At 43.9% G+C, this 21,992-nt stretch overlaps 1 protein-coding gene across 10 annotated transcripts in view; it reads right to left on the reverse strand.

Annotated features, from left to right (window-relative positions):
• Positions 1 to 256: 256 nt before the first annotated feature.
• ZNF664 (zinc finger protein 664) overlaps positions 257 to 21,992 on the reverse strand; it is a 38,647-nt gene continuing 16,911 nt past the window's right edge. For 6 of the 10 annotated variants that reach the window (XM_017889740.1, XM_017889711.1, XM_017889734.1 and 3 more), the window contains 3 exons: positions 11,066 to 11,122; positions 4,243 to 4,306; positions 257 to 4,138 (listed from right to left, as the gene is read on the reverse strand). In XM_017889740.1, the coding sequence (XP_017745229.1) occupies positions 2,754 to 3,539 (786 nt within the window). In that variant the 5' untranslated portion in view covers positions 3,540 to 4,138; positions 4,243 to 4,306; positions 11,066 to 11,122 and the 3' untranslated portion in view covers positions 257 to 2,753. Of the gene's footprint in view, positions 4,139 to 4,242; positions 4,307 to 11,065; positions 11,123 to 17,165; positions 17,308 to 21,992 lie in introns of all 10 variants that reach the window. The other 4 variants (XM_017889769.1, XM_017889749.1, XM_017889705.1 and 1 more) reach the window with 2 other exon arrangements.

Consider the following 21,992-nt stretch of genomic DNA (forward strand, 5'->3'; position numbering starts at 1 on the left):
TATTACCTGAGTGGCTGTGACCTCAGACCAGGGTGTCCTCACACCTTGGCGTACCTTAGAAAGGCCCATTCTAGGCTTGTGGTCCAGATGTGAGTATCAACAGCACCTGCTCCCTTCATTCTCAAGTACTTAGTTTGGACAATAAATTACATGGTCACCCTGGGCTTAATGTGCAAGCCAATTCCCCACCACACACCCATACCCATACTGCCACACACAACCACTGAATTCACACAACTACATGTCAAGCACAGAACCCTGTTATAAAGCGATTTTATTAAATTGATTTGGACATACTGTAGGTCAAATAATATTTTCTGAAGATAACAATTATGGACTTTAAAGCTCGACATAAAATTAGTAGCTTCAAAAGGGTTAGTCATATTCCCCAGCAACAGCATGATAAAATAATTCAACTATGTAGAAATATAGAACTCTAGGACTAGCTGGAAACTCGGAAATCATTTAGCCTAATGTTCTCATTTTGAGAGAAAACTAGACTCAAAGATTAAGCGATTTGCCCAAGCTCACATACCTAATAGTAATAAAGCTAGAAATCAAACCAATTTTTCCTAAAACTAAAATTCTATCAATGATATTTCAACTGGCTCTCTATCAACTAAAAGTCTAGGCTTTTCTCTAATGCTCCACACTATTGTGACATGAAAGAGTGATAAGACACTACAGTAAATCGTACTTGTGGAATTCAGGCCTGGAAGGGGCTTTAGCGAATAACTAAGCCAGCCCTCTCTTTGTAAAAAGGAGGAAAAGTATGTGAAGTGACTTACCAAAGGCTTGTTAGCAGAGAGGTCTGGATTAAAATCCAGATACTGACAAATTTACCCCCAAATCCCATCTCTAGTTTCATGGCCCACCCACTAAATCATGTGCTCCTTTTAAATCTCCTTTATGCACTGAGGTTTTAGTTATACAAAAACCCCTTCCAGTCAAACAGAAAAAATTAATTCAAATATGGAGAGAAAAATCAAACTTTCAGTATTTTCGTGACTATTTTGAGTAGTTCACTTTCCAACCTCTTAGACAGTTGACAGACACCACTAACCTGATCACCTATTTCAGAGCTTCAAAGATCCTTAATTTCCCCAAAGACTTCCTGAGCAAAAGGACTACATGTGGGAAATCAATGAAAACAGGAATGAGAAGAGAAACAAAGTTAAAATTTGTTGCTTTTGTTCCTGTCATTGGGGACTTTTGGTCTTCCAAACATTCCTTGAGTTCCTCCACATGAGTTTTAATATCAATCTAGCAAAAATTAAAATAAACAAAAAAAGGCCTATGAAAGTCAGGATACTGAGCACCTCGTCATCTCTCCCCCTCCCCACCGCTCGCGAATGCCAGTGCTGGCCTGTTCCTTAAACGCACCGGCTCATCCCCCAGAGCAGCCTGTGCGCTCTGCCAGCGAGTGCTGCTTCTCCTCTGGCCACCGCGGAAAGGCCTCCCTGACCGCTAGCTAATGTCACCCCACCCCCACCCCACCCCACCACTAAATCATCACCCTAGTTTATTTTCTTCATAGCACTTAATCACTATCTCAAACTACATTATTTATTTGTTTACTTATCATCTGTCTCCTCCACCAGAAGTAAACTCCACAAGAGTAGGGACCTTGTCTGTCTCATCAGTGGTATTCCCAGCACCTAGCACAGTGCCTGGCATATAGGAGGTGTTCAATACATATTTGTTGAAGAAAAGAATGATGGATTAATAAAGACGTTCATGCCTAAAAAAGAACTGATACAGAGTAATCAATGAAGGGGTATCAAGAACTCCTATGCATTATTGCCCAAGATTACAGAAATAGAGATGAAACATTAGTGACTCCTCCTACCATCCACTTCTCATAAGGTCTCCCTAGCTAGGAAGGAGCTCCATCTGTTACCAAAGGAGCCCAGAGGGCAATTCTGGATGAAGAAAAGCTCTCACTTTGCTTGCTGCTTCCTCCCTGCTATTTACATTCAGCTATTTCCAAAAAAAGTCAAGTGAAAAATATGTGATGCAGCCACTAGAAAATAAGTCTGACTAACAGAGACAGTGATGAGCAGAATCCACACAAATAAAAAAAGGTTCAAGGACATATATGTCTGCCAATGACTTTTCTGACAGGCTAAGTGAATGGGTATTGAGTCACCTAAAATCTAAAATGAAAGTTAATGCCATCTAGGAAGGGATGGATATTTATGGGGATTTTGAGGACATATAGGTAGAGTGGGTTCAGAAATAATAGGATATATGGAAAGATATGTAGGGGCTAAATCAAGTAACCTCAGAAATACCAGAACATGATCTTAGTGGGAGCTGTCCGTTTTCCAGTGCAATGCCAGTATGCTTGAATCAAGAGGAAGGAAGGGCATGAACTCCTCAAGGGGGAGTATCTGGGATAGCTTTTAAGCAAAGCATAGATAGAAGATGACTCAGGAGGTCAGGCAATGATTGTGGCTTTTTGTGTAGTCTTTCAACTATGGAGGCATCGTGCTGGAATCCCAGGAAGCGACATCTGTGACTGGGACCTGAGAGCCATCCTGCTGGGCAGACGCTCAGAGATCCACATTCAAAGTCAAGCTGTGGAACATACTTGGCATGAACCAACAAATCAATCTCACATGCGCCTCCTCAGAAACAATGTTCTGCTAGGGACTGCTGTAAATATTTCTTGGGTCAATGTAGGTATATACAGGGTTTCCTTCCTAGTGGCACTTACGGGTTTTAAGATTTTAAACTCTTAGCAAAACGTTTTATATAACTGATATTTTGAGATGGTTTCTCTCCTTTGTGTGGACTCTCTGGTGGATGCAGAGGCTCGTACTCTGACTGAAGGCCTTTCCGCACTCATCACATTTAAAAGGTTTCTCTCCTGTGTGAACTCTCTGGTGGATGCACAGGCTCGAACTCTGACTGAAGGCCTTCCCACATCCACAACATCTATAGGGTTTCTCTCCAGTGTGGACTCTCTGGTGGATGCAGAGGCTCGAACTCTGACTGAAGGCCTTCCCACACTCATAACATTTATAGGGTTTCTCTCCTGTGTGGACTCTTTGATGCATGCAGAGGCTGGAGGTGTGCCTGAAGGCCTTCCCACACTCTTCACATTTAAAGGGCTTCTCTCCGGTGTGGACTCTCTGATGCATGCAAAGGTTTGAACTATTACTAAAGCCCCTTCCACACTCACTACAGACATAAGGTTTCTCACCTGTATGAACTCTCATATGAATTTGAAGATGGGAGCTCCAATTGAAGGCTTTGCCACACTCATAACATTTATAGGGCTTCTCCACTGTGTGGATTTTCTTATGTCTATTAAGTTTTGTTGTAGTGCTAAAATCCTTACCACAATCATCACATTTATAGACCTTCTCTCCTGTATGGTCTCTCCAATGAATATGAAGTTCTGATATATGAAAGAAACCCTTATCACACTTGTCACATTTATGGGGCTTCTCAGCTGTGTGAATTTTCTGATGCATAAAAAGATCTGCTCTCTCAGAGAAAAATTCCCTACACATGGGGCACTTGTAGATCATTTTTCCTATTTGGTATCGTGATTTGGAGGAGAAAATTTCCTTACAATTACTACAGTTACAAGACTGTTATTTCATAGAGTCTCTTATTTGGCCATTTTGGCAGTCTATCTCAGGCTTGCTCTGTTAGGTAAGTTTAAGGTCAGCCTAAGCTTTTCCCTGCCTGTCTTTCTATGGAAGGTTTCTTCCTGCATAGTGTTCCTCACTCAGTATTATTATTGATTATAAAGTGACATTGACTTCCACGTGTATTCTGTAACTCATTAACATAGAACTTTGTTTTAGATCCTGAGTTGTCAACATTCCAAGGGGCTCTCAAGGTGCAAACCTTTTTGTTTTTGAGCCCCTAGAATCTTCCTCTTGTAGAGCAATCTTGTACTTCTCACTTCTAGAAAAAGGACTGTACAGTATATCCCCTGTATCGAAGGATGAGATACTGCTGGCTGGTCTCGAGCCCCTGCAGTTGCCCCTTGAAGAGTCAGTTTGGCATTCTGCCTCCTGCACATCAGACACAAAAGCCTTTCCAGCAAGCAGGCTCCTCGGGGTCCAGGTATGGCAAGCCTTGCTTTGGGGAATTCCCTACATGGGTATCATGCCATCTCCTGTAACAGAAACATAAATAAATAAATTGAAAATGCTTCTATCTGGAAAACTGCTATTGATTCCAAAATTAATTTTATATAAGTGTGACAGCAGTAACACAAACCTTTTTTGGTCTTGAGGAAGAAGCTCGCTTATCTTCCAGAGATGTGTCTCTTGGATTTGCAGGTCTGAAGGAGAGAATTTGTAGATATCATGCTCCTGTTTACAGCTTAAGTATATAATCCAGTTACAACCACTCATTGTAATTATCTGAGCAACATCAAGGGGAACGTTACTGAAAGAGAAAAGAAATCCTCAAAAGACCTACATGTGAGTATGAAAACCAGCTGTCCTGTACAAAGGAACAACAATGAAAATGATCTCCACTTTGAACTTCAGAAGGTACAACAGTGCTGCTTTTGGAGATAAAACATCATATTTGACTTGCCTTCCAATCTACACAAAGAATAAGTACATGATGTGTTGGTATCAAACGTCATTCTCCTACTTGTCTGCAATGATTTCCTGATGTTACTTAAATAAAATCCCAATCCTTAACTCAAACATCTGACCTGCCCCTCTCCCCACCTCATCCCCTGTGCTTCCTGCCTCTGGCTTTCTTTTTCAGCTCTCAAACACTCCAAGCGTTTCCTGCCTCGGGGCCTTTGTACATGCTGTTCCCAGCACTTAAACCACTCCCTCCCCTACTTTGTGCAGAGCTTTGTGGGTCAGCTGCCCTCCTCTACCTAAAGAGGCCCCGGCTAGACTCTGTTTTCATCTCCTTTAATTCCTTTAAAGCCCACATGACTTGTAATTATTGTATTTGTTCCCTGGTTTTTAACCTGTCTCCTGTACTAGGATGTAAGTGCCATGAAGGAGGAACTGTGTGCGTTGCTCTCTGTTACAACCTGGCAATGAGAGGGGTTCAATGAATATTTTCTGCGAATCTATCGAGTATTTCACGACACCCTCCGGCACCCACACACATGTCCTGCTTCATTCTGGTGGGGCAGATAAAGGTACATTTCTTAGTGCCTTATTTCCAGTCTTTTCATGGCCTCCAGGGGACAAAATACACAACAAATAGAATAAGGAGGAGATAAAAGAAGAAAATAAATCTCAAAATATTCACTCTGAAATCTTTTAAGGTTTAGGACTATGTTTTAGCAACCTTTTCATTTCTTTTATTCTATATGCAGTGATACTTTAAAATTAACTAAATGAAATCAATAAGTCTTCTTAAAATAACGCTTTTAATATGTTCCATACAAAGAGAACATGCATGGGTGTTTGAGGAGATGTAATGTTAAAAAGGTAAAATAAACTGGACTGCTTCTAGGTGAAAGTGTTATAATTACAAAATTCAATTAGGTACCCAAAATTTTGGCAAAATGGTCATATATCTACAAAATTATGTTTGCATCCATCCTTTGTCCTAGTAATAATTCTAGAATATATCCTAAAGACACATTGGTAAAAATAGGAAATGACTGATATTCAATTATTCACTGAGGCAGTATTTGGCAGCGAAACTGCAAGCAACCCAAGGCCATCGATAGGGAACTAGCTGAATCAAGTATGGCACCTCCTCACAAGGCAAAAAGGAATGAGGACGGCACTGCGCACTGACACAGAGTGAACCAAGGTCACATTTAAAAAAAAAAAAAAACCTACGGTACACAATAGTATATGTTCTATGCTACCTTTTCTGCAAAAAAGGAAGGTAATATATAACATAAACACTCCTGCCTGTAATCCCAGCATGCCAGGAGGCCGAGGTGGGAGGATCACTTGAGGCCAGGAGTTTGAGACCAGCCTGGGCAACATAGGGAGACCCTGTCTCTACAAAAAAAATTAAATTAAATTAGAAAGTTAGCCAGGCATGGTGGCACACATCCGTAGTCGCAGCTACTCAGGAGGCTGAGGCAGGAAGATGGCTTGAGCCTAGGTGTTCAAGGCTACAGTGAGCCAAGATTGTGCCACTGTACTCCAGCCTCAGCAACAGAGTAAGACCCTATCTTAAATTAAAAAAAAAACCATGGTGAAAGATAATCCAGCATTTAATTTAATGATTACTTATGGGGGAGAATACAGTTGAGACTTCTCTGAACATACTGTTATATAGTTCTGACTCTGGAAACATGCTTCTATAGTCAAAAAACAAAATTAAATGAATATTAAAATAAAGAGAATAAACCTATCATGTTGGTGACATAGCCACAAATGCCTTTTGAGCACAGTACACTGATTGTACATGCCTAGAACATATTCTTTTGACAAATAAGTTGCAAAGAAATCACACTTCTTTCAACAATTTAACTGTTACTGGTGTCTTTTAAAGTAGGTTAATACAAATAAGTAGTTTATGTTAAAGTTGTTAGCCAAGATTCAATATAAGAAAAATTAGATTTAAGTATAAAATCAAAGTTAAGAAAAAATTCTGTAACATATAAAATTTGACTTAGAGATATCAGTTTGAATGCACTTTTTTCTTTTATTTTTTTTTTTTTTTTTTCTTTTGTGAGACGGAGTCTGGCATCTGTGGCCCGGGCTGGAGTCACAGTGGCCGATCTCAGCCTCACTTCAAGCTCTGCCCCCGGGTTCACCGCCAATTCCTCCTGCCTCAGCTCCCTGAGTGCTGGGACTACAGGCGCGCCCGCCACCCCGCGGCTAGTTTTGTATTTTTAGTAGGGACGGGTTCACCTGTGTTACGCCAGGATGGTCTCGACTCTCTGCTCGTGATCCGCCCCGTCTCGGCCTCGTCCAAAGTGCTGGGATTGTACAGGCTTGAGCCACCGCGCCCGGCCATTTTTTTTTCTTTTAGACATCACCAAAAAGACCTGGAAGCAGTAAGAAGCGATAGCAATGAGCACACCTAGAGCCCCTTCCCTTAAATCCTCTCCCCACCAAGAGGCAAGGGGTCCTTGGAGGAACGGCTGGGTTCAAAGCCAGAGTAGCACTTACAAAATGAGCTTGGGACATCTTGTTATGACAGAAAGCAGGAGGGCTGTGCCAAAGGAACACAGAGCCAATTATGCAACTGAGTATCAAAAGGAATAAGAAAGGCAATCGAGTGAGACGCATTAAATATACAAACCCCGGGAGCTCATAATGACTGTAGGCAATGGGGAAGAAAGAGACAGGCAGGCAGAGAGATGGAGAGGCCCTGGCTAGACTCTGTTTTAGAGAGATGGAGAGACCCAAGGCACTGAAACAAAATTGGAATTAACTAGGGGCCCAACTTCTTACCCTGAAAATTGGTAATTAAAAGGAGAGAAGCATCTATCCTATTTCCTGTATGAACTCTCTTTCAAGACAAAGAAGCAACCAGCTAATATGTGCATACTCCTCATCAAACACCTGATTCAGACTATGATAAGCAAGGGGTGAAAAAAGGGGCTGGAAGGCTGATCCGGGACTTGGCATTGCCAGAATCAGGTTGTCACCACCTGAAGCCAGGAATCAATCGATCTTAGCATGACTCAAAGAGGAACAACCAGACACGAGTGCTTCCTGCTGTGGTGCAATGGGAAGCACCCAGAACCCCCTGAAGACATTCTTGTCAAAAGACTGAAGCAAAACCTAATTAAGCCTCTGGAGCTAATTTTTAATGGAAAGAACTGCAGGGACAGAGGAACTACTAGGAAACAAGTAGCAAAACATCAAAAGGTGAGCCACTCTACAGGACAACTCCCCCCGCCCCCGCTTTTTTTTTTTTTTTTTTTTGCGCAATAAGGACATGGGGAAAAAAAAAAGATGGTAAGGAGGAGGTGCTCTAAATGAAAGAGACTTGAGACATAACAATCTGATATAATCGGAGGACCTTCTTTGGAATCTGAAGCAAACCAGCTGCTAAAAGGGGACAGTCAAGGAAATGTGATTAGGGGTATGAGATTACACTGTGTGCTGTTAACTATGTGATCATGTCATTGTAGCTACGTAAACCAATGTCTACAGCCTTAGAGATGCACAGTGAAGAACAGGAATGATAGGACATGTCATCTGGTATGTGTGACTTAAAATGCTTCAGCAAACCAAAAAAAAGGGGGGGGGAGTAAAAAAGAGCAGACAAAGCAAATGTGGTAAAATCATTGTAACCATTGAATCTAGGTGAGAGATAAATGAATAAAATATTCTACTCTAAAATATTCTGTTGCAAAATATTATGTATGGTTGAAATCTTCATGATTAAAAAAAAATGTGTGAATGCTGAGAAGATATTCCTTTCCTGCTCTTCTGGCAATGGCAAACTAATCCCAGGACCACCACATAGAAGGGCAACTGTGACTGAAATCAATATAATCCCCGAAACAGCCCTCATTTCCCCAGTCAATCCTGAGCACAGGAGAATGCGCACAGGAAGAGGTCTCTGGACAGCAGGACAAGGCAGTGGCGGCAGGGACAAGCAGAGGACAAAGGAAGCAGCACTGTGCTCTGCTCTTTCCCTCGCAAGCTAACCCCAGCAGGGGTGTCTTCCAGCACCCCCTCCAGGAATCAAGCTGCCACAGTTAGAGCATTCCTCCAGCCTAGCCTCAGCAGAGTCCAACTCTGCTCAGAAGAGCAATAGTTCAACACCAAGGTCCCTGACAGGGGAGTCTGACATGACCTCCCACTGGAGTTCTTCTTCAGGAATCAGGCACTGCCATTCCTTCCAGATAAAATCCTTGGACCTGTCTGTAAGTCTCACTGTACAGTGGGGGGATGAGAGGGGTAAGCTGCATTTTGTAGGAAAAAGAAAGATAAAAGGAACTCCGGCAAATTTTCCATGTGACCAACCAAAGAACAGAAAGGCCAACACACAGAAAGGACCTCCAGTACAGACTCGCCTATCACAGCCCCGCCCGAGTCTGCCACACAGATAGAGGCGACTGTAAATCCAGGGGCAGATACAGGTTATGGAACCCCACAGAGGTCACAGATCCTGAATGCACCACGTTCCCAAGGCTGTCTCTCACTCCAGACTCCCCCTTATGTCTCATAATCAACGTCCTACCGGGGGTTTCAAGAGGATATCCCATATGACTGCAAGCCCCTCTTTCTGACCTGAGGGGGAAGCCTGTCACTGCCAAGGACAAACTAAGAGCCTGCACCTGTGAGCTCAGGAATGCCCCCAGCATTCTGTGCACTCGACCCACACTGGAGGAGAACTCAAACAGCAAAATGACAGTGCAGCTGAAAACCGAGAAAACGAAAGCTTAAAATTTAGCCCATCTACCTCAAATCCTCACCTTCCATGTAAAGGAGCCTTTCCTCTCTCCCTGTAGTTTGTGATACCACAGAATACTGAATCAGTACTAATATCTCAGTACAATTAAAACTGAGGGCAACTAGCTTATAAAGAACTGATGCTGAGATTCAAGAAAGTCAAAAACTGAGTCTTAAATACAAGGAAACCGTATCCTGAGAATACATGCTCTGGGCCACGGCATAAGAAAGGGGAACCTGAAGACGGAGGTACAGGACTAACAGGCTGGGAGAATGAAGTTGGTTTCCCTTGAGGGTTGCTCAGACCAAAAGTTCCGCACTCTAGTGGCAGAAGACGCAAACCCGCTGCATGTAAGGGAGACTACCACTCCAGCGTAGGGCCAAGACTGCAGGAGTCGGCCACAGCAGCCCTAATGGGGTGATCAGAGCGTCAGAGGAACGCCAACTATTTATGTGGAGGTAGAGGTTGGTGAGCTACAACTGATGTTCCACAAAGTGGACTCTGAACTGGATATTCAACACAGGCTGGATATGAAATAAAGACTATTCACCTTGATTGGGCAGGAGAGAAAAATCCAGTTACACTCCTAAAGGAATTAGCAGCCATTCAGCCTTGACATCAGATTGTGTCCACAGTGTTCAACCAGCAGATGCCGACTACTGAGCAGAAGGCCAAGTGCCTCGTCTGTGCTGCTCTGCTCGAGGCTATGACCTCCATGCAAGAACTACAGAGGCACAGGGACCCAGCTGTCACCACCAACTGAGGAAGAGAATAGCGCCACCCAGCAACTAACATCCCACTGCCAGGCTGGTAAAGAAAGAGGTGTGCAGAAGGGCACACTGGTGCAGTGCCCAGTGCCAGGGAGGTATAGGATAATGTCTTACGAGCACTTGGGGCTGGCACAGAGACAGCTTGTTGTGGGGATGGGCCAGTGATGCCTTTAGAAAGACGGGAGATGTGAGACGGAGGGCAGATGCTGTATGAATGAAGTTCAACCAAGAGAAGAGAACAGGAAAGAGGGAACTTTAAAATGTATTCCCACTTAATCTTGGAACTTCAGGCCAACATATCACCTAACACTACTTTGCATCTGTTTTCTTTTTATATAATGAGGATAATACAGACATGCTGGACTATCTGTGTGTCTCTCTCTCTCACACACACACACACACACACACACACACACACACAACATTTTATAAATTATCAATCAATCAAAAGGTGAAGTAACAAACTTTGGAAACTAAAAGATAGACAACTGTATTATATATTTACATCATTTTCAAAAATGCTGACTGCATGTTAACGTAGGACTGCCAGCACCCAGTATGTGACTTGTGGTCATTCAACAAAACCCAACTCAAGTAATAAACTGGCTTCTTGTGTGAACAAAGTAGTAGAGAGGGTGGACAAAATAAGAACAGCAAAAAGCTCACGGTTTATGAACCTGGGTTCAACCCCTGTGGTGACAGGCCCATAGGAGTACGTTTTGTTTTTTTCTCTACTTTTGAGTTCATTTGAAATTTTCCATAATAAAATGTAAGCCAGTAAGCCTTTGCTTAGAACAGTGGTCCCCAACCTTTTTGGCAGCAGGGACCAGTTTTGTGGAAAACAATTTTTCCACAGACTGGGGGCAGGGATGATGGTTTTGGGATGAATCAAGTGCATTATGCTTAAATTGTGCACTTTATTTCTACTATTATTACATTGCAATATATAATGAAATAATTATACAACTTACCATCATGTAGAATCAGTGGGAGCCTGAGCTTGTTTTCCTGCAACTAGGTGGTCCCATCTGGAGGTGTTGGGAGACAGTTAACAGATCATCAGGCACTGAATTCGCATAAGGAGCGGGCAACCTAGATCCCTCACATGCACAGTTTACAACAGGGTTCACGCTCCTATGAGAATCTAATGCCTCCGCTGATCTGACAGGAGGTGGAGCTCAGGAGGTAACGCAAGCGATGGGGAGTGGCTATAAATAGATGAAGCTTCACTGGCTTGCCCACCACTCACTTCATGCCTCATGCTGTGTGGCCTTGGTTCCTAACAGACCATGGACCGGTAGCCATTCGTGGCCCAGAGGTTGGGGACCCCTGGCTTAGAAAATCCCTATATGACAATCTTAAGCCATCGGAAAGAATACAACGGTGTTCTAAATTACAGAGCTAAATAAACATTGCCTCCACCTCCACTGACAACACTAACCTATGCAAGTCCAGCCATATCATTATATGGCTCAATGGTTTTCACTCAGAAGTCTGTAAGGAATCTGTCCATCTTGAGTGAAACTCTAGCCTTTAACCAAAACATCCTATTCCAGCTTTCTGCTCTGTTAATCCTATGGAACCTTTTCTTTGCTCCCTCAGGACCTCCAGTCCTCTTTCAATCTTTGTCCTTTGTCTTTACTTCCTGGCTTCCATGCTGACTTGGCTTCCTTATGCCCTCCCTCCACCCAGGTTCACCTCTCTCTTCTGTCATCATTACTGTTTCCATGGCCACACTCTAGCTCTATCACCCCCAGAAACTATGCTCCCTCCCAAATCTGTGTTGAGCAACCCATTCTTGGACACTGGGTGCTCCCTCCCCTTCCAGCTAACTGGCTCCAGGAACTTCATGCAGTAGACTTGCACCCAGTGGCCTGACCCTTTGTTCCCTGTCTGTTGTCCGTAGCTTCTCTCTGTGCTCACCAGAACTCTCTGGCCCCACCTACTCTCAGTGACACCGCACCTTATTCAAACCCAACTCTCCACCTATCCTATCCATGCAGGCACCTAAGTGGCTGAATAATGCCAGCTTTATTTAACTCATGGCCATACATTTCAAATGGGCACTGGAGTGGCCCTAAATTCTTCCAAAAGTCTTCAGTACACACATTTTCCCAATACTTTAAATTGCTATTTCATCATTTCCCTTTCTCCTCAAATCTCCCATCTTCCCTCTGACTCCCTCACTCGTGGCTGATAACCTGCCAAGAGCCTGCTTCTGATTAAGAAGACAACAGAAGCAGGCTGGGCGCAGTGGCTCACACCTGTAATCCCGTCACTTTGGGAGGCCAAGGCAGGTGGATCACGACGTCAAGTGTTCGAGACCAGCCTGACCAACATGGTGAAACCCCACTGCTACTAAAAATAGAAAAAGTAGCCGGGCATGGTGGCATGGGCCTGTAATCCCTGCTACTTCAGAGGCTAAGGCAGGAGAATCGCTTGAACCCGGGAGGCAGAGGTTGCAATGAGCCGAGATCATGCCACTGCACTCCAGCCTGGGCGACAGAGCGAGACTCTGTCTCAAAAAAAAGAAGCAATTAGATGGCAAGCCCTTCATTTTCCCACTGCAAATCCACTAGGCCACCTGTATTCACACCTGCTACTCCAACAGGGGGTGCGCTGTTGCTGGGAAAGACCAGCCCTTCCACTTGTGCCCATGAGTACACTTCCTGGGCCTTCTCCAAACGGAATCCTGTAAGTATTCCCTCTCATTGCCACTGTCAATTCCATCCTAGCTATAGGTCCATTCTCATACAAACATGTTCTGTATCTTCCTCCTTAAAATTGTTTTGGATCTCACAGCCCCACCCCTGCTATCCTCATGCTGTCCCCTGCCCCTGCAGGCAGGTTTCTTTCCCAACATGCCACAGAAAACATGTTTCTTTCCCAACATGTCCTGCCTCCGTCAGGACAGGGCCCCAAGACAGGGCTGGAAACACCTGCTTTCTTAGCTGGTCCGTCCCTGCCCCTCACTAGCCACTCCTTGTTTCTTTCACTGCTGACCTCTCTTCTGTTCAGCTTCTAAATCCTGGGGTGCTTCACGGTTCCTGCTTGGGACCACTTCTTTTCTGAATCTATACCCTCTAAGTAATCTCACCAGTCATGTGATACTCTCACCAGTCATGTGATACTCTCTCGATGTTGGCTCCCGGTTTTATCTCCAGCCCTGGACTGCTCCATAACCTCTGCTGAAAAGCACTACAACCACATCTCCAAACCAAATTTCCCCTCAAACTGTTCCTTCCTCACTCTTCTCCATCTGTGTCAAGTGCACCAACATCCATCCAGATGCATTGTCCTTAATTCTGCTTTCCTCCAGCACCACCAATGCAAATCACCAAATCACCGTACACTCTACCTCCTCTCCACAACATAACCCAGCCCTGCCCTCACATCTCTCCAAGGCCACTACAAGCTCCACCCTGTGCAGGCCACGGTCACCTCCTGCCTGCACTATTTCAACAGCCTCTCAACCATGGGTCTCTCTGGCTTTCATTCTTGCTCCTCCACAACTGGACCTCTACCAGTAGTCACCCTCATCTTTTAAAAACATAAGTTAGAGGACGTCACTGCCCTGCTTAATCCTTCCATTGCTCTTTAGAACACACATCCTCTCACTGGCTCACAAGCTGGAGGTGGCCCAGCCACCGCCTCTTTCCAACCTCACCTCCCGCACTCTCTGCAAACCACACACCAGCCTCCCTCATCTCCTTTCTCGTCTTCAAGCTTGCCAGCCTCATGTGCCCTCAGCACCTTCACATGAGCCCCCTGCCCAGCTTCTTCCTGGTCCTCAGGGAGCTGGCATCTGCTCAACACCCAGGCCTCAGCACATGCGCTGTCTTCCCAGAAAGCAGCTCCTGGGCTTGTCAGTTTCAGCTGACTTACCTCTGTGCCCTCACACCTTTCTGATCACCTCTTTCTGCTTAATTTTTGTACAGAACATTACCGCTTACCGCCTGGAATTATTGTGCTCATTTCTGCACATGCTTCCTTTGTTGTGCTCTTCTCCCTGCTCTCTTGAATGCAAGTTCCTTGATCAGCAGAAACTCCAGAGAATTTATGAATTTGTGAATCTCTGAAACTCCTACATCTCTCTGTCTTCCAGTCATTCAAGCACCAAATGTTTACTGAGTGTCTAACCTATGTCAGCCTCTGTGGCTTCAGCAGTGCAGAATCATAGCCAGTCCCCTCTCGAGTGCAAGCCACAGTCTAATGGGGAGATAACGTTCATCAAAGGTGTCCACAAGGAAATGTCAAATAAATCTGCATGAAATGCTCCAAAACAGCCCTGCACAGTGCTCTGAGCACCTCGGAATGGGCTGGAAGTGAGGTTGACCTGGTCAGGGGTCAGAGGTCAGGGGAGACCACTTTGAACTGATGGCTGAGCTCAGATCTAGAGGAGGCCTCTGCAGGGTGAAGAGAAGATACATGACCTGAGGGAAAGGCACGCGTGGAGGACCATGGTGAGAGGCAGAGGCAAGCATGGGACAGAACAGGGTCAGCTGGGTTGGAGACGCTCAGTGCCAGACGAGAGGGTAGAAGTTAGGCATCATGATCTTTATATCTTCATAGCAGTGGAAGCCTCCACAGTGGTTAGCTTTTGTCTTAAAATTTGGTAGTAACATCAGATTTCCATTTTAAATAGAAAACTGTAGCTAAAATACAGAAATTAATGGATGGGTAGAAAGCGAGAGCATCTGGGGGTAAACATGGTAGGGGATCATCTTAGTCATTTGGGTTGGAAACAACGATCAAAATCTGGACTGAAGCAATGATGATGAGAGAAAAATCCATCAGACTTGGTGACAGTTTCGACACAATGGGTGAGGGACAAGGAAATGCCAAGGATGACTCCCAGGTCTTTTACTTGAATAACTGGATAAAGACGGAGCCATTCAGTAAGACAGAAAACTCTAGAAAGACCAAGGTTTGAGGACAAAGATTGTGACTTCCATTTTAGACATGCTTGTGATATCCGAAAGTGGATGTCAAGGACACCAGCTGGATGGATGGAACCGACACTGAGATAAGAAATCAGGACTTTATTAAGGTATACATGTGCGAGCCATTAACATTTAGATGGTAACTTAAACAGGGGGAGGGAATAAGACTGCCTACCAAGGAAGGGTGAAAAGGGAAGAGGGCCCTGGGACTAAGCTACGGGAGACCAACATTTAATGACTCAGTTTGAAAGAAGCCAAGTAGAAGAGCACATACTGAATGATTCTGCTTACATAAAGTTGAAAACAAGCAAAATACAACAGAGGAGACAGAGGGGCTAATGACTGGAAAGATGCATGAGGGAATTTCTAGGGATTGTTGCCATGTGCTGTCTTTATCTGGGCACTGGTGCACACAGGTGTGCTCATCTCACAGCTGTGAAAATTCATCACACTGTAGCCCTATTTATAATCTGCATGTTAGACTTCAAGGAAAAGTTCAGGGAAGAAATAAAAATGAGAGGAATTCCAATGAAAGGGAAAGACTGAAACTATGGGAGAGAAAAGAAGTAACAGAAAGGGCCAGTGGAGACGGGATCCAAAGCTCCATGAGAGGAATGAGCCCTGGAGAGGGGAAAAACGTGCCTCCGTGAACAGGTGAAGGCAGGAAGTGGTGTGTGTGTTTAAGTAGAAACTGAGAGTCCCTGGCTGCTGGGAAGCAGGAAGCAAGGCCATCTACTGAGAAGAGGGCAACGGGGAGCCTGGAGGTTTGAGGAGAACAGGTGTGGTGGTTTGAGGTGGTGTGAGATGGTTGTCTGGAGGGCAGGAGAATGGCGTGACCTGAGAAACGTAGGGGGACTGCCAGCAGCACTGGGGGTGGGCATGGATTTGGCTCAGGGCTTAGTTCCTCAGGGACTGCATGGGGAAGGCAGATAGCTAAGTTTCTGCAAAACTGAGTTTTTGCCAAATGAGAATCATCAAAGGACAAACAGGCCTTCCTTCTAAAGGAAATCATCCCCTATCCCAATCCAAATCTCTACCTTCACATGCTGACAGAATCATAGACCACCACGGTCTTCACAGTGATACCCTCAGCTGGGTCTTCCAAGCCTCAGGAATGCTTGTGTGACCTCACCCCAAGTTGCTATGTGGCTACTGCCCCCTTCCCCATGTTCAATCTATGTCTGACCTGCAGCTAGCTCTGCTCTTGAAACAAAATGCCACACAGAGAAGGCAGAACCCATCAGAGAACTCCCTCCAATTCCAGTCAAACTCTCATTGTACATGTGCTGCCCAACTCTAGCCCTTTCTTCCTTTTACAAATGGAAGAAGTGTCCATGTCCTACTTAAGATTCAGCCCAACACCACTACTCTCTGGATGTCTGGACTGAGCTTTTCTTTTTTTATCTTGAATACATTATCTGAAATTTGGACTGCTGGCTCAGAAAATCTAAAGTCATTTTAAATAACTATATAATTACTTTGTCATAAAAGTCAAGGGAAAATTACCTCTTTTCTTATTTTTGAGACAACTGTTCTGATTTTAAGAAACCTGTAAGTATCACAGATCTTTCAGGAGCATTATGAGTACAGGTCTTCCTATGAAGCACTAACTGTACATAATCCCCCTCTGCAATAGCAGACTCTGACAGTAAAATCAATTTCAACAGAGATCAAATTAATTTCCTACCCAGAACCAGAGCTATCAGAATGTGTGGTATATAATTTTGCCACTCAAAGGCATAAGGGCACACTTTCTGGGAAAGATAAAAGCGAAAAAGAACTGAGAAGATGACATGTCGGCCTCCACTCCCTACCAAAAATAACCACCACCAACTGCGATGAGTAGAGATGACCATGTGATTCATCTTCCCCACACGCATACAGCAGGCAATTGTGTCATGGGGGCTGGGTAAGATTCTCTAAGAAAGATAATCAAAGGGCCTTGGCTCAGGAGACGATGCACTAGGCCAGTAATCATAAAATATAAAGGATCCACATTAACTTCTTAGCCCCTTAATTAATGGGAAAGGTTTTATAAAAAGATCCCTATATCCTTAGTCCTCTAACACATGTTGATTATTTGACATAGATAAGTAATACAGAGAAGCCAACCCACCCTTACACAGACCTGGAAGAGAGCTGTTATTGAGGCAACAGTCCTGGAAGCCGACCTCTGAGGCATAGGGTCAGAGCTGCAAGCACACAGGCACATGTTCCACATTTACTTAGCGTCTAGCATCTGTTGGGCAGTAAGCTAGGCTCCAGAGGATCTGATGAACAAAACAGACATGGCCTCTGCACTTATGTGGTTTACATTTGAGGAGGGGAAGGTGACGGTTCCAGCACATGTGAGCGGAGATTTGACAGAGGCATTACAGCTGATGAGCCAGGGGCATCCTAAGTAGTCTCAGCATGGTAATGAAGATTTCTAGTTGACTCTACTTTTAAGCTGAAACCCAAAGGACAAAGTGAAGTGGCCACATAAAGAAAAGGAGGGCATAGCATGTATACAGAGGTCATCAGATGCCAAGCCCCAGAAAGTGGAGTCCAGCAGGCAGAAACAGGAGTCATACAGCAGGGTCTTTCAGCCACAGAAACTCTTATCTGGAGTGACCAAGGCAACTCTGTAGGATTTATTTTTGAAAAAATATAAGCATTATAGTTACAAGACACCCAGGAGATAGTAGTCCACCTATAAAGACCAACAGAGACTTAAAGGTCTTCCTATGAAGTCCTGTAAGCTCAGGACTCTTATCTTTTAAGAAAAACAGAAGGCATTTAAAGTTGGAAGCCTGTGGAAAGTGTCACAGGTCCCAAGGACTGGGAAGGACCCGATCCATAAACATACAAAGGGATAAAGTATAAGAAAGGCTCCTGTGGGGTATTAGAAAACAAAGGTTGCACAGGAAATCAGCTCCTGAGATGGCTGATACACCCTGCACTTCTAGGAGGAACTTCTGACCTTAGAAGCCCTCCTGCAAATGTTACCTCCCGTTCTGGAACAGGGAACACTCCTTGGCTCCAGCATTTGCTGTCCAATGCAGTTTCCCAAAACTGTATGATTTCATTTGAAGTCCTCACTTCACTTAACACGTGTTTTTTCCTTCAGACACCCACACCGTCTCTGAGCCTCCCTCCCAGTGTAGCCAAAAAAATAAATCAAGAGCCAAATCCCTGTGTTCTAATTGCAGTACCAAGTGCTGATACTCATTCCAGCACTAATTCATCAATGTTGCGTCTGGATTCGCTGGAGCTCTGAGGAAGAAAGGCAAAAAGTATACTGGGTTAAATAGTGTCTCCCCAAAATTCATATCCACCCAGAACCTCAGGGTGTGACCTTATTTGGAAACAGGGTCTTTGCAGATGTAATTAAGATGACATCATAACATGTTAGTGTGAGCCCTAAATCCAATGCCTCGTATCCTTATAAAACAGAGGAGATGGAGATTCAGACACACACACACAGACGCGGAAAAAGGCCACGTGGGGATGGCTGCACAGAGTGAAGTGATATGTCTACAAGCCAAGGAAGGCCAAAGACTAAGAGGCAAAGGATTCTCCCATAAAGCCTTCAGAGGGAGCATGGCCCTGCTGCCACCTGAATCCAGAATTCCAGCCTCCAGAACTGTGAGACAATACATTTCTATTGTTTTAAGCCTCCCAGCTTCTGGTACTTTGATACAGCAGCCCAAGGAAACTACAAGAAGGATATGGCATGCTCTCAGTGACATTTTGCCATTACAGTCCTTACCTCCATCTGGGCTCTATGTACACAAGGGGTATTGTTTATTGTTTGGTGATGGTGAAGGAATGGTGTTTATTTCACACTTCACCCAAGCCCTTTTAGCTCTAAAAACCTGGAGTGATTTCACCTTTAATCACTTCCAAAAAAAGAAGTTGCATATTTCACTTAAATATTTTACTTAAGAGATTAGGAGATATTTCATAGAAAATCTTTATTTTCCCTTCCTTTCCAATAGTTTTATTCTTTGCTTCTGTCTCTTAAGGAAACAAAACAATCACAAACAGTATCTCCAGTCTTCACCTCTGACACCAAAAAAGTGAATGACACATACATACTTCTGTGGCTGGCAGCCTGGGGAAAGGGTGAGCAGTGGCTTCACAATTAGACCAGCCAGAGTGAATGGGGAGTTTGTATATAATACATATAACATGGGGCACCCAGCCTACTTCAGTCCATCACACACAAGTGGGCTTTGTCCTGGTAATGCAGGAATGAGCTTCGTTCCCTCCATGGCCAGGCAATCAGGACAGGGCCCTGCAATCTAATTGGCCGCTGCAAAAGCTACCCATCAATTACAGAGCCCGCCCCCAACGACATTCTGTCCATTCTGTCTAATTTCCAGATGAACATTTTTCCCCATTCCTGCCTGCTCTCCTTGGGTTTCGCGCCTTAAATTGCCACTCTGTGAAAGTATCCTTTCCCATCACGGGCAAAGCCATAATTTTGTAGAGCTAAGAGATGTAAAGCCCTTCTTGAGGCCATGAAGCTCTTAAGAGACACAGCTAAATTTGAGCTTGTTTTACAGAGCATTCTATCTCCAAAATCTTGAATTGCTATGCACCTCCAGCTCCGTGTGTCCATACACGTTCTCCCTAACTTCCACCACTCATGCTCACACTCAGCCCACTTGAAGCAATCTTTTACCCCAAGAAGCAGCAGTTTCTGCCAACAAACTACACTGCAGCAGAAACACTTTGTAATTCAAGTTTCAGCTCTCCCACTTACTAACAGTGTAACCTCAAGCAAGTTATTCAACCCTAAGACTCATTTCCTCAATACCTAGACTTGTATCTCTTAAGGTTGCTTTGAAATTACACTATCTGAGCAACAGCTTCTTGTCTGTAAAATGGGCTTGTAATCCCAACCTCCTCAGATTACTGAGTATGCAAATACTACATTTTCATCATTGCCTCTACCATAACAGATGTTCCTTGCCCCCTGGTTATGCTCCAGCTGAAACTCTTCCTGAATAAACTAGCTAAGCACCCGCTGATCTAGATCTTCCTTCTCAACATGTTCTCACAATTTATAGTACAATTCCTGTTGATTAATGTTCATCTAGGTAGGCGCTCCATGAAGGCTCCAAATGACCAACATGTGGTTATCACGGGTAAAAGTTCTATTCAAAGTGTAAGAGAGACCAATGGATTTTAACATACCAGAGTACGAAAAGTTCATGACTATAGTTTCAGACTGCACGTTGCAACTAACCTGTAGGCATCTACCACTTGTCAAGTTTTGGTGTCATGTCACAGATAAAGCCACAATTATCTGAAAAGGCTACTAAAATCCCTTTTCCAACTACATTATCTATGCAAGGCCGGATTTCTTCATCTACTTCAACCAAAACAACATATTGCAAGAGACTGAATACAGAAGCAGATGTCTTTTATTTAAACTCCATACATTTAAAGAGTTGCCAAAATGTAAATATTGCCACTCTTCCTACTAAATGTTTTCTGTTTCAGAAAATAGCTATTTTTCATAAAAATGTCATTTATGTTAGCATGTAATGAGTTTATAATTTTTAAATAAATAAGTATCTTTGTAAAATTTTAGTCTTCATTTCTATTACAATAAGTATCAAAGCCTGCAACCCACATAAACTTAGAAGTTCTCTGGAGTCCTTAAAATGGTTTTAAAGTGTAAGGAAGGCCAGACACAAAAGGGGCTGAGAATCCATCTTAAACCCACTTTTTTTGAAGACTGAAAGTATGCAAACTGTAAGATGACCACTTACGTGTAGTCAGTAATTTTCATCATCAAACATTCCTCTTCCAGACATAAGAAAAACACCCCCTGAAAGTCCTCCAAAATAATTCTCAAGTTTTGTACATGAGAGGACTGAGAGGTAAACACTACAAGAAAGAACTCTCCCAAAGAGATGCTTTATGAAGGATTCAGAATGTATTCCATCTGGCACAATTCACTAAGGTATTCTTACAAGACCTTGGTATCCGGCTGGTGGGCCATGCATCTATCTGACACTGTTCTCGCTGACATCATGGGTGCCCCATTCATGTGGAGAAAGTATGTTCCCTCCAGCTCAGTTAGGAACTCCTCTTCCTCAAAAATGATCAGGAAGTCCTAGAAATCAAAGCTCTCAAATTCTAATTTGGCAAGTCTCAGCAGATAAAACAACTCCAAGGGAACCTCTGCTTAGCCTTTTTCCACAGGTCTTGGCACACACCCAAAAAATAAGTAAAAGGAAAGGCTGTTTAGGTATCAGGACATACATACCGCCAAAGGAACCAGATTAAGAGGGCATTTGTTCTGTTCAAGACCACCTCTCTCCATAAGCCTCAGGTATGTGGGAACACAGCAGATGCTGAATCTACCTCCTCACTAGCCTCCACTACACCTTTAGAAAAGTGCAGTCTAAAACACATATAACTTGGTATAGGAAGACTTACTCAAGTTACAGAGGTCTCGTTCACTTAATCTTTGCTTAACTATTTGCCTTAGAATAACTTAATTATGGCAGTCACTGGTAACTCACTGATTAGGACTGTGGAATGTCAGATCCCTTCTATTTTGCTTCCACCATCATCAATAGTTCTGAAATTGAAGATTCTGGCTGCCCAGGGTAGATTCATATCCCAAAGAGGCCCTTCACATTCCCCACTCTTGAAGAAGCCAGGGCTCTTTTCCCCATTACAGTGCCTGCATGTACCCTGGGCCACCTCAATGATAACAGGTCACAGTGAAGCCCCACCTTGTAGGGTCCTAGACCTCTCTCCTTGGCAATGGGCTTTCAGAGTCTCTGAAAGAGTGTCCTTCTCTGACTTCGTCAAACCCTCTTAAGTGGCCACTAAGGCCTGTAGCTACTCAACTTCTCACACTTCATCTCTTCTGGCTGACAGCACCTCGGAAGGTCCAACTGCCAGGTCTTTTTTCTCAGGTGTGCTTATCACTCACAGAAGTGAACTT

Source organism: Rhinopithecus bieti, unplaced genomic scaffold (assembly GCF_001698545.2).
Source record: "Rhinopithecus bieti isolate Rb0 unplaced genomic scaffold, ASM169854v2 scaffold_574, whole genome shotgun sequence".
NCBI classification, from domain to species: domain Eukaryota; kingdom Metazoa; phylum Chordata; class Mammalia; order Primates; family Cercopithecidae; genus Rhinopithecus; species Rhinopithecus bieti.